General features: G+C 52.1%; 1 protein-coding gene across 2 annotated transcripts in view; it reads left to right on the forward strand.

The window, feature by feature from the left end:
- Nucleotides 1-12,767, forward strand: part of TMEM108 (transmembrane protein 108) — a 411,871-nt gene extending 399,104 nt beyond the window's left edge. For both annotated transcript variants that reach the window (XM_043875509.1, XM_043875510.1), the window contains exons 5-6: nt 6,402-6,556; nt 11,508-12,767. In XM_043875509.1, the coding sequence (XP_043731444.1) occupies nt 6,402-6,556; nt 11,508-11,630 (278 nt within the window). In that variant the 3' untranslated portion in view covers nt 11,631-12,767. The remainder of the gene's footprint in view (nt 1-6,401; nt 6,557-11,507) is intronic.
- Nucleotides 12,768-13,314: the final 547 nt, after the last annotated feature.

Here is a 13,314-nt window from a genome sequence, read left to right on the forward strand (position 1 = left end):
TCTAATTTTCCATTCTTTCCATGTGTCTAGAGGCTCTAGTTTACAAAGGGAATTCCTACTATTTTTAATCATTCATCCTTAAAACAGACTAGCTAGAGCAATAAAATAAAAAGACAAAGCAGATGCACCATACCCGTAGGGAGTATGTCACCAAGTGAAGTGACTTGCCCAGGGTCCCAATCACACGTGAGTCAGCCCAGACCTGGTGGCAGGATCCATTTGACTCAACAGCATCTCCCAAGTGCTCACTGTGTGCCAAGCACTGTTTCAAGCACGAGGGACCCAGAAGTGTGTGACACAGCTTCCCCCACCCCTTTCCCGACCTGCACCCCCACAGGCCACACCCACCTGGGTTTGCAGGTCTAAAAAGATGTCTCCAGCCCTTCTGCTATATGTGAATTTGAAATTAGATCAAATTTTGCTGCAAAGCAGAAAACCCATGGGCTGCCTAAACCATGCATAATAACATCAGCCAAGACAGAAGCGAGGACAAGCCTGGAGCTGCACCGTGAGAATGCTTCTGGCACTGGCAGGCGCCTTCAGCCGCTGGGCGAGAGCATATTACTTCAGAAAGGAAGATTACCCCTGGGACCCACAGCCCCCACTTCCTTTGGTGTCTGTCTTGCATTTCCACCATCCTCAGGCCAAGCCCTCACTCAGCAGGGTTCCAGCCTGGCTGCCTCCACATACACACAGCTCCCTGTCCTGTGGGACCATCGCTGACCCTGTGAAGGTCCTGATGAGAAGGGCATGGAGAAAGAAGATGCTTGTCCAGCCTTAAAACGCTGTGCTGTTTGAAAGCTCATAGCCTGGCCAGGTCTAGGGGCCCCACAGTCAGACCTTCTCAGCAGCTACATTTATCCTAAAGCACACTCTCCAGCCCTCAAAGACGTTTCCTCTTTGGCTGGTTTGCCAGATATTTCAGGCAATCTGCATTGGTAGCAAAGTACATGCATAGATTTTCTCATCTGGTTTTTCTGAGTAGTCCGGGCCCTGGTCCTGCTTTTCTGGGGCTGCTGGGCAGGCCGGCAAGTCCCCAGTTTCTGGTGGAAGCAGAGGGTGACTGTAGCAAGTCTCAGGTCTGCTCGAGAGGGGCTGTCATCACTTGCACCTGCCCTTCAGATCATGAACCCTTTCTAGCAGCTGGAAGGATGTATGTTGTGCCAGGTCTGAGAAATGCTTTGTCTCCTGAGCCACACTGGAAACAGCCACACTCAGTTTCCAATGTGCTGAGAACTGAAACTGATTGGATCCAGGCCACATTTGGTCGGGGTCTGGGAGCTGGGTGGCTCCTGAGATGGTCTCTGCTGCCACCATCAGGACACACAGCCCACCGCCTCCTGCTGGAAGCCTCTGGGTCTGGTGCTGAAGTGGTCCCTACCCTTGGCTGCCAGAGCTCTGGGTTTCCATCAGGAGGTCGGCTGTGTGGCTCTGTCAGTCTCTCTGGCCTGGCCTGCACATACCACATTCGTTGTCAAGAATGTCTTCATCCAGCCTCCCTGGAAGAGATGGGAGTTACATGGGGTGAAAGCAGGAAACGAGGCCAGTTACAGATATTTTTCATCACCAATCCAAGGGGAGCCATGCAAAGCAGAGCAACCTCTCACTGACCCAGGATTTGTAAGCATTCACATGCACATTACCCAGGACAGGCTGGCCTCCTTCCAGACGTACACAAATGTCACTGGGGCAGCAGAGAGAACACATCCTTGTGCCAGGTGTTCTGTGAATGTTACTCAAATCCGAATGTGTCTGTGTACCTTTGCTCACAGACCCCAGTGACTTTGTAGTTATTACATTTAAAAAAAGAAAGAAAGAAACCTGGATCAGAAATACTCTTTGCAGTCAAAAAGAATAGATTAGGACGGAAAGTAAGCGTGACCAGGTTTGTCTTCTCTTATGAACCAATTGAAGGAGGTGGGGCAGCCTTTGAACAAGGCGGGCTTACCCGGGAGTGTTCCCGAGGCTGGACTAGAGTGTCCTGGCCACACTCACAGCTCTTCCCTGTGCTTCCCAACCAGCGCCCCCTGCAGGAACCTTCTGGAGCTTCTTCAGGCACATCTCCATCCACCAGGGCAGAAAGTCAATGAGCCCCCAAATCTGCTTTCCCCAGGCCTGTGACCCGGTCCAGCCTGGCCTCCTTCTACACCCTGAGGCCTCCCTTGACCACCCCCAACCTCCAGAGTGAGGAAATGATTGTCCACAGATGGGCTGGCACCACTCAGAATAGCTTGAGAGGGAGCCTGCTGTAACAGGAAGCCTTGACTTGGGAACCAGACACACCTGGAAGTAAACCCAGCTCTCCCACTAGTCGCCCCTGGGACTTGGACAGGTTAACCCTTGGGCCACCGTTTTCTTACCTGCAAAAATAGAACTGATGTCCACTGTGTTAGTTCAAGGCCTTCAGGAGGCAGATACCAAAACAGAATTAGGCCTGCAAGAGATTTATTGGGGAAACACCTGTGAAGTATTGATATAAAGGAAGAAGGAGGTGAAGGGCTGGGAAGGAAAGGGCTGGGATGGCCGTCCTGAGGAAGCTTCCTCGAGGTGAGGGGAGCCCTCAGACCATTAGAAGAGTTTCCTGTCCTGCGAACAGACCTGCTCCGTCAGTAATGGCTGGGAGCAGCCTCAGCACACCCACTGTGGTGGGTCAAGGGGGCAGGGGCAGGAGCGGTCCCTTGGCTGTCCCCACGCAGCAGAGAGCTTCTCAGGCACTCTCGGGGCTGCAGCTGCTGCTCCAAAGCCTTGTCACGCACAGCAGATGCATCTGAGGCTCCATCACAGCATCTACCATGGGGAGGTGCCCAGTGAGGACACGGTCAGAGGGTGACGATACTCATCTCACGGTCAGGACTTGCCACACATTCTCCAACTGCCCATGGAGAGCACCCTCAGCAGGTGTTTTCAAAGCACCCTCCCTCAGGGTCCTGCAGGCTTCCGTTTCCATTTCCCATCATACAGCAGGTCCCAGCCCTGAAATGAGGCCCCTTCCAGAAACATCAGCACAGTACCCAGGCTCCATCTTCACATCAGCGACCCTCCTCCTTCCTGTCGTCCCTCTGACAAGCTGCGGCTGATTCCCTGCTGATGTGCTGGAGAAGCTGGGAGGGCTTGCTTCACTCTCATTCCAGTTTCAAAACTAGAGGAAATAGGGATCCCACTGACCTCCTCAAGGGTCTTGGCAGCATTTTCCTTTGGAGAAACAGAGCAGTTGAAGCTCTTGGTGACATGGGAGAGGGCGCGGCTCACATCTGAGTCTGCAGAGTTGTGTGGTTTAGAAGTTTAGGCAACTTCAGTTGCCTCTGCTGTGAATGGCAGGAGTGCCAGCACCTTCCTCAGGCAGCCGTTTTGTGAGTTAAATCAGACTGGAGAGCACCTGGGAATAAAATAGAGACGCCACAAATTTGATTGAACTTTTCTTTCGGAGATGAAAGTTCAGACCCCCAAATAATGGAAGTACTAACCTAACCCTTGGCCTTGAACCACGCAACAGTCATGCAGCCCCATTTTTCCTGCAGGGTCTCCCTTTAAGGATGATGTGAGAACAAGAAGGAAACTCATATTAGTGAAGCACCTATTGTGTGTCAGGCCATGCTCTCAGCATTTGGCATTCATGATCCTTACAACCCTGCCGAGTCTATAGTGATCAGCATGATGAAGTGACGCCTAGTGTAATACACAGCCGAGTCAGACTTGAACTCAGGTCTTTTGGACTCTAAGCCCATGCTTACAGGAAGTGTAGCCGGGCTGGCTTCTGGTGTGTAAGTGAAATGGTGTTTGAGAAGCACCAAGAATTCCCTGATAGACGTGTAATCAGGCTGGCAGCGCTAACAACATGGGAGGAGGAGAAAATGAGGAACAGAACTCCCCATTCCAACCCCCAGCCCTTCCCGCAGGGCAGGATCCTGGTTGTGTGTCCTAACCAGGCCCAGGCCCTGGAGCAGGGGCAGTGTGGGCTCAGAGGGCACTGGCCTGGCATCCAGAGGACCTGGATTCTGCAACCTGCACACACCTAGGTTAGTGGACGGGGGTGGAGTGGGGTGGGTGGGAGTGGTTCATGCAGCCTAGCCCTCACCCTATGGCTTGGGTTTCCCGGACTTGAATTCCCCTGGGCTGCTTCACCATTCCAGTCCCAGGAGCAGGGTGAAAAGTAATAGTGACAATGAGGAATAAAAATTCCAGAAAAGAGGGGAAGGGACCAGGGCCTTGCCCCAGCCTTGCCACTTGCTGTGACCTGTGGCAAGCTGGGTTCCACATCAGAGTCTTCTCCTCTATAGAACAGGTAGGTGTGCCCTAAATTAGCAGATTTTCAGGCTGACTCTGCAGCCTCTCTCCTCACCCCTTCTTCCTTCAACCAGTTGAAGAGACGGCTCTTTGGAAGTAAGGGAGGAAACCCACAAAGCTTGAAAGAATCTCTACCAGCAGATCTAAAAATGTCTTTGAGCTCAAGTATTCAGAAATTGGCTTTCTATTTTTAAAACTTTTTTGAGAAGACCTGGAAGAATGGTAAGAAAAGTAGAAGACTTTTTGATCAAAGCAGATTGGATGGAATGGAAACTTGCCCAATCTCTTGATCTTGCCTGGAAGCTTTCTCAGACAGAGATGCCAGCAAGGCCAGCAGCTGGAAAGAGCTACAGAATTCCTCAGTCAGCCTGCAAGGCTCTGGGCTCTGGGCCCTGAGGTCTCAGCCTGTGTGGATGCCAACTTTTGCAGTTCCCCCACACCCTGGCATGCCTAGGCCCCCAAAACCACCAAGCCTTCTGGCCGCTGTGGGCAGAGACAGGCCTCCACTGCCCCCTGGTGGCCACTGCCACTATGGACGGCTCAGCCTGCCCATCACCCGCCAGCACAGATGATGGGCACCCCCAGGATGTTGAGTGCAACCGTGCCTACCCCTGATCCAGAGTTTCAGCCACCCCATGGGCTCTGGGGATGGCTAGCCTGGGCAGGAGGTGCCCAGTCTTCATTGACTGGCTTCTGCCCAAGACGGCTCCTGTCTCCCTGGGGCACTGCATCTCCTGTTGCCCTCTAAGACCCTGGACAGGCCACCCCAGCGCTCCAACCTTGGAAGCCTTTCCTGTCAGCATGTCCAGGCCACTCTGTTCACTCTGTTCAGCGGCAGCCTCCAAACACGCTCCTTCCTCCCGTGCCCCCGAGGGTCCGAGACTGAACAAGCAGGGCGGCACGTCGAGCTGTGTGGAGGCGGGATCAGACCTCTGTGTGCAGCGAGGCTTCCATGTCAGCATCTGGCCTGTCTTTGTGAGGCAGAATCATGGGTGGTTGAGAGCATGGACTTTGGAGCCATGGATTTGCTCTTGGAGCAAGTCACTTCACCTCTCTAAGTCTCCATTTTCCTGTCTGTAAAATAGTGACCCTCGTAGTACCGACCTCATGGAGTTACATGGAGGATTAAATGAAGTCATGTTTCTAGAGTGCTGGAGCCCTACATACATATGCTTTAGGACTGTTAGCAGCTGTTTGTTTCTGATGATGGTGGTGGTAATGAGACCGGAGCAATCGTTTTATCAGGGTCCAAGACCTCTGCCTAGAGATTTTGCTCTGAGCCTCTGCCCGCTGTGGAAACCAAGGCCCATTTGTAAAGTTCCCTGGGCTCTGCTCATCTCTACGCCACACTCCCGCTTCGGGAACACACCTCCTCAGTCCTGAGGTGCAGCTTGGCACATACGTGTCATTTCCTTGCAGCTGAGCTCTGGGGAGCCCTCCCAGTGAGAGGGCAAGGCCTTTCCTTGGAGCGAACTCCCTGGCGCTGCAACATGCCCAGGTATCCGAAATTCCATGCAAACCTCCTGCCCCTGGGCCTCACCTCCCACCTCACTCGCTCCCACACCAACCACACTCCAGCCATGCTGCTGTTTCCTCACATGCATGCAGCCTGTCCCCACCTCAGGACCCCTGAGCATGTCCACTTGCTCCCTCCACTTGGACACTCTGCCCCTGTTCAACCCATGGCCAGCTCCTCCCCCACCTGCCAGTCTCAGCCGTAAGGTCACTGCTCAGGGAAGCTTTTCACGATGGAACCCCTCCCGCAGCTCCCCTCGGCTGTCTCCCTCACTTCCCCGTGTTTCCTTTTCTCTGAACAGTTATCTTCCTATACTGTCTAACCTTCGTGCACCCTCCATACACAAGCTAGGAGGAAAGCCTATGAGAGTAGGGCGGTCCTGTCTTTTTCTTCTCTCCCCCGTCCCCAGCACCTGGCACAAAGCAGGCGCTCCACGTTTATAGATATTTGTTGAGCTAATGAACAAGCGAATCAATGAGCAGGGCACGTGGCTGGATGTGTGACTGTCACGGCCCCACCTGGAGGCTGGCCTCCCTCCCTCCGCGATGCTGGCCCGGCTCGCCGCCCCTCCCTCTCGCTAACCGGGACTCTCTCTCTGCAGCGGTCCTGCTGACCGTGTGCTGCCTGCGGAGGAAGAAGAAGCCAGCCAACCCCGAGAACAGTCTGAGCTACTGGAACAACGCCATCACCATGGACTACTTCAGCAAGCATGCCGTGGAGCTCCCCAGGGAAATCCAGTCCCTGGAAACCTCTGAGGTAACGAGCCCCAAACCAAGGGCTGCCCCAGGGAGGACTGCCACTCGGGGAGGAGCACCCACTCGCCTCTCCAGCCTCCTCCTGGCGGCAGGAACCTGCAAGGTCCTGAGCCGCGGGGCCCCGCCCCAGCCCTGTCAAACGGGCATCTGCTTGGCGGGGAATGGTTCTTGGGACTTTGGGTTTCTGGGAACAGGCCAACAACTGTTTATTGAGGACAGTTTGGTGGCAGGCGTTCAGGGGACTGTGAAGTTGGGAGCTTGCTCCCAAGGGGTCCAGGCTCTGAGATGTGGTTAAGGTACTGGACCTTGGCATCATTCAGATAATACCGGGAGAGTAGTATATGAGGGGGATATGGGGAGAGTTAGAGGGCTGTGAAACCTGTGGAGGAGAGCCTCATAGAGCAAGTGCTGGCAGGGTGAGTACGTGCAGGAAACCCCAGCCCGGCCAATGAGGGAGCTGGGCTTTGAACCCGGTGTTCTGACTACAGAGACCACTGCTCTTTCCACTCTCACAGAAGGGTGGGGCAGGGACCAGGGTGCCCCAGGAGAGGTAGATGGATTAGGCACGGCCTTGGGTGAAGTTGGATGGAGTTTGTGCATTAGTCTCGGACAGCCGAGAGTCTGAAAGTTAAGCTTTTTGTGACCTAGTTGTAGAAAGACTGTGCTGATGGTCATCATCAGTGAATGAATAAGTAGGAAAGGAAGGATGGTTTAGTGGATGGCTGAATGGATGAGAAGACAGAAAGACAGATGAGAAATCAATAAGGGATGCAGTTGAGATGGCCCGGGAGAAGGGTGGTGGACAGCTAAGTAAAGATGGAGGTGGGGCTGAGCCTGCTTCTGGTGGAACAGTCCCCTCCCCTCCTGCAGACCCATCCCCCCAGCATCCAGGTGAGCTTTTAGAGACATGCCTGTGATCACATCACACCTGTGCTCAAAACTCTTCCATAGCTTCCCATTGCTGGTAAGTTGAAGTTCAAAGTCTTTTCAGGGCCTGTGAGGTGAACCTGTCCCCACCCAACCCTCCAGCCTCATGTCATGCCCTTTCCCTCATCTGCGAAGGTCAGATGACATTGGATTTCTTTTCACTTCACTGTGGCACCAAGTTATATCCCACTCCAGGGCTGTGCAGAAGCTCTTTCCTCCCCTGGTGTGTCTCCTAGTGTGTCTCCTGTCCCTCCTGGGCATCCCCCTCACTGTCCACTCAGTGACTCCTACCCACCACTCAGGGTGCAGTCCAACCGTCACCTCTTCAGGGAAGCCTCCCCTGACTGCCGAGCTGGGTGCCTTCTCCTATCATCAAGTCTTGGCTCCTGTGCTTTTCCACTGTGGCACGTACCGGCGTTGTGATTACACAGCCACTGGTCTGATATGACAATTTTGAATCTCTCTCCCCCACTAGAATAGCCAGTTGCCCCCACACTGCTAACCCCGAGGGGCAGTTCTCAAGCACTGACTTTACTCCGCCTACCAGCAGTATTGGCACGTTCAGTCATCTCCTCCTTAAAACATTTCTTCACTGTTGCCTCCCACTCCCAGCAGCTCCTGCTTAATCTCCATCATGGTCCCCTGTCCTTTCTCCAAGCTCCAGTCACAGGAGGGCCCAGGCTGAGCGCCCCCATTGCTTCTCTTCTCTATGAGAGAGTTCCATGACTGTAAGTCCCATTTCTCACCATGACTACCAAGTTCTGCTCTAGCCTGGCCATCTCCCCTGGGCTCCAGACCCATGTGCCCAGCTACCAATGCACACATTTAATTGGCATCTCAGAGTGAACAGCCCGAGACTGATCTCTCAGCGTTTCCCCGCCACCTCAACACCCAGAAGCCCCCTGGTGTCTCTCATGATTAGATGGCACTGCTGGCCACCTTCTCCTCTGCACACCCCACATCCCATCCGTCAACAGTCCCTAGTCCGTTGGCTTTCCTCCACATGAGCAGGTCTCACTACCAGCACTGTGGCCACCCCCCACCCCAACGACACCCGCCCGGGCTGCCATCATCCCTGGAACCCTGGATTGTTGCCACCGCTCTGCAAACAACTCTCCCAGCCGCTGTCTGCCCCCACCCCCACCCCCAATCCCCACTCACAGTCTGTCCTCCACCCAGCAGCCAGACCAGCTTTTCAAGGGAGGACCTCATGTCAGTCACGACTTCCAAGCCTCACAGGACTCCTCCTCACACTCTGGACAAAGTCCAGATTCCTCCTAGTGGGTTTTTTCTCAGGCTGGCCCTGCCTACCTCCTCCCCGCTCTGCCAGGCCCCCCAGGAGTACAGGTCTCAGTCCCTAGAGTAAGCTCGCCCTGGCACCTGTCTGAAATGCTCTTCTCCCAGCTGCCTCCATCTCTCACTTCCTCCAAGCCTCTGCTGCCGTGCCACCTCCTCAGAGAGGCCTTCCCTGACTGCTCGACACAGGTTACAATCCCACCTTCCCCCCACCCACGATGTTCTGTCCCCACCCTGCTTCGTGTTTGTTCAGAACTTCTCCCCACCCGGCACTATACCCTGCTCTCTGTGTTGACTGCTGAGTAGACATCTCACCTACTAGAACCCATGCTGCTCCAGGGCAGGAGGCTTCCTCACACCCCATGCCAGCTCCTAGAACAGTGCTGAGCACTTGGTAGGTACTCAGTAAACGGTCATCACGTGAGTGAACGCTGCTCACAATCTACCCATCATCCACCCCAAAGCCTGACACACAGTGGACGCTCAGTAAAAAAAAAAAAAAAAAAAAATTAGCTGAAGGACAGGGGGACAGGCCTTACAATGGCATTGATCTTTAGTGTGGCCAGGGTACAATTTGGTGGCAGGACTGTTCCTGAAAACTGTCACAGTGAGTAAAAAAATACAGGTAACTTGGCCCAAGGGCTGGCCCACTTTGAGTGTGGGCTCTGTACCCCTGGACCCTAGACTGCTTACAAATTGGTAAATGAAAACCAAAAGCCAGAGGACAGTGCTGGTGAGCACAACACCCACAGCCCCAGGCCACCAGGGGGCACAGGCCAGAGGTCCTGCTAGGAGCCAGGGTCAGGGGGCTGCAGCAGCGCCAAGCTTGGCTGGCTTCAGAGTGGGTTTCTCACCCTCTCCCCGTCGGCCTGCTCCCCTTGTTCCGCTGTATTCCCAGTAACAGCAGCTGTCCCCTGTCCCCTGGACACAGAGGCCCTGCCCACCCACACAGCCACCGCAGTCATAGGGCCATGAGCTCACTGCCAGGCTGCCAGCTTTGGAGGCTGCCAAGTGCTTCGCCTAAGCAAGTTTCCCTGGCATCCCGCTCCCCTGCTGGGCTGATGAAAACAGCAAAACAGAATTGTGTGGGCAGAACTGTGGTGCCCAGAAGCATTTGGAAACTTTTTCATGCTTTCTCTTCTTTTTCCCTCCCCTCCTTCCTTTTTGTTTTTCCTTCCTGTTTTAGTTATTTTCTACATAACTTTCTCTTTTTTTTTACACAGAATAACTTCCCCCACGTGGTTTGCCCTTAAACTCTTGTGAGAACTGTAAAACCACAGCATATCTCAGGCTCCAAACTCCCCATCAGCTTAACCCCAAAGCCCAGAGGAGAAAAAGGATTTCTGTCCCCTCACTGACACGCCGCCCTGGTCTCCTCTCTTAGACAGCTGACCCCACGTCCACCCCTAAGATAAGTGAAGGAAAGTCTTGTCTTCTGAAAACATTTTACAACAAATGGCCTTTCTTCCTTTCTCTCCTTATTTTACCCATAAATAATATGTGCTCATCAAAAATCGCAAGCTTTTTATTTATTTTGGGGGGAGTATAGTGCAGTGAAAACAAAAACAAAAAAGTTTGCATGTTTTGTTTAAAAATAAATTTCAGAGTATTAATCATGACATCTTAAATTGAAGCCATATCTAAGCTGGTCTGGCCTAAACCAGTTACACCCAAGTCTGCCACTGAGTCTTTGCCCTACAATAGCCTGCAGGCTCTGAGGCTTCCGTTATGTAGAACTGGAACAAACTGTGGCTTTTTTTGCTCTATGTCAACACCTGGGCTGGAGTCTGAGAACTGCTATTGCATAGCCCCCATGTGCCTCCATGGCTGAGGCCAAGTCATTCAGATGACCTGAGCGGGTTGTCTGTTTCCAGGCTTTCCCACTCCTGGGGCTGTGTAGATGGACAGAATTTTTCACTCACCTATTGTGCAGTCACACACAGAAATTCAGATCCATTCAGCTCAGCACATCCAGTGCTATAAGAAACAGGCACAGCATTCCGACCAGGCTCTGGGAGGACTCGGGAGGGTGGAATGAGCTCTGTAGGTTCTGGCAGGTGGGTCTCAGGAGAAGAAAGAGGAGAGCAAGCGTTGGGTGTGTTCAGGAAAGAAAGTGGTGAGGCCTCCTGGAGGTCTGTGGGGAAAAGGTGGAAGGAGAGTCCGGGGCCCACGTGGGCCAGGTTTTGCCCACTAGGGCAGCAAGCTGTACACCATGTGTCATGCGTGGAGAGCAACGCCACCTCTTGCAGCCTAAAGTGGAGATGATTCAGGAAGCAGGAACTCTTCTTTGGAAGCTGCTATAAGGATCTGAAAAAAGAGCAGACAGATCTCTGAACCCCAGCATCAGCAGTGAGGATGATGACAAGTGGTTAAGAGGAAGGGTAAGACAGGTAAAGGGGATTAAGAGGAACAAACCTCCAGTTATATAATAAGTAATAAGCCTCATGGATGTAACGGTACAGCATAAGGGATATGGTCGATAATATTGTAATAACTTTGAGGGCACATGGTTACTAGGCTTATCATGGTGACCATTTCATAATATGTGTAAATGTCAAATCACTATGTAGTACACTGGAAACTCATGTAACTTTGTATCTATATTTCAATGACTTTTTTCATGTTTACCAAGCACTCCCAAGTGGAAGTAAATGTTCCGGTGGGTATGTGACAATGGCCACCTGATGAGCCCTCCCCAGCTCACCCTGTCTCCTCCCTCTGGCCTCCAGGACCAGCTGTCAGAGCCCCGCTCCCCGGCCAATGGCGACTACAGAGACACCGGGATGGTCCTCGTTAACCCCTTCTGCCAAGAAACGCTCTTTGTGGGAAATGATCAAGTATCGGAGATCTAACTGCAGCAGCCCTCGCTTTACCGGTCCCTACCTTTCATCTCTAACTTATCAATATACAAATATATATTATAAATATAATCTTTGTGTAACCCTGACTTGATGAGAAACATTTTCAGCAGCTTTTTTTTCCTAAGAATTGTCAACATCTTTTTTATAAGTGTGGTTTAAAAAAAAAAAAAAATCTTGGCGGAACAATCCATGGCCTTTATAAAATAAAGGTATTTCTAAGCAAAGCAGTTGCATTGATTGCTTCTCTTAATAACTGTCCTTGTACGTGGGGGTCCCAGCAGCCCCAGGCAGGTGAGAGAAGAGACTGGCCTGTATAAGCGGATATTAAAATGGCCAAGTGCAGGCCCTCGGAGGCTTCTTACAGCTCTAGTTCCTCTGGATTCAATGTGAAGGACCCCATGTCCGTCCCCTCATCCGCACTTCAGTGACGGGAACTAGGCACCTAGAAGGACGCTGGCGGACAAGGAAGAGGGAGCCCTGGGCCCTGTGACGGCACCCCTCGCTGTCGAGGGTAATTCCATCCGAGGTGTGGACAAAGGCTGGAGTGTGGAGGCGGAAGAGGACCTCAGTGTCCTCAGGCCACGCCCCTGACATCCCCCGCAGGGAGCCCCACTGTGCTAACAACAGGACTACTTTCCCCTCCGCCAGCAGGAGGCTCCCCTCCAAGTGTATCCCCACATTCTCTCACCACCCGCAAATGCATTAGACACAGTGCCTTTCTCTGGAGACGGTTTGGATGTGGATCCCAGCCCCGGAGCTTTGAAATGCTTGCCCTTCCTCAAGGATCCAGTGTTTGGGGGTTCACCTTTGTTTTCTCAAAAGACAATCGCATCACACCCCTGAGGAACGTGTTTGTGGATGAAGCCTTGGAGTGTGGAGCTGTAGTTTTCTAAACCTTCCTCCCAGGATCTTAAAATAACAAGATTGCCAAGGCGGATCTCTCAGAAGACATCACTGTATCTGTGCTGGGCGCTGCAGACCTGCCTGGGGGTCACCAGGGGTCTTCACCTCTCGCTGGTCTCTCCCTGGGTGGTCTCCCGCTGCCCCACCCCCACCCCGGGGTCCACAAACCAACAAGGCTCAGACCCCCGGAGACAGGAGAAGGGCTTCCAGAGATGGCTGCTTATCCATTTTTTCCCCTAATATATAGTGGCTGATAGAGAAGATAACTGCTTTGACACTTCCTTTCTCTAAATGAAAGATAGTTTGATAGTATATTTTGATTATAGATGTTCTTATAGTCAGATTGGGACCTGAACTTGAATGTTGAGTCATATGTTCGTGTTATTGCTGTGGTCTTTTTATCACAACTTTTTCCTTTCCTACATCTTCCTTTTAAAAAAATGGCCTTTAAACTTGTGTGTTCTTAATGTCATATGAATGTACTTAACATGAGTTTGGTGATTGTCTCTCTTCAAAGACTCTTCAACCCACAAGGAAGCAGGTTACATGTTGCTCTGAGACTCATTTCCCAGTGCATTGCTGTCTGATCTTTCAACCTTATCATATATTTCTGTCAGTGATTGCATTTAAAATATCAATGTGTGTGTATATAGAGAAAGAAATCTGTTTGTAAAGTAGAATTTATATATAATATATGTAATCAGAGATACATATGTTATATATACATATGTGGGATGTATGACTTATTTTTCCTTATACACAGAATTCAGCT

Source organism: Cervus elaphus, chromosome 19, assembly GCF_910594005.1.
Source record: "Cervus elaphus chromosome 19, mCerEla1.1, whole genome shotgun sequence".
Lineage (NCBI taxonomy): Eukaryota > Metazoa > Chordata > Mammalia > Artiodactyla > Cervidae > Cervus > Cervus elaphus.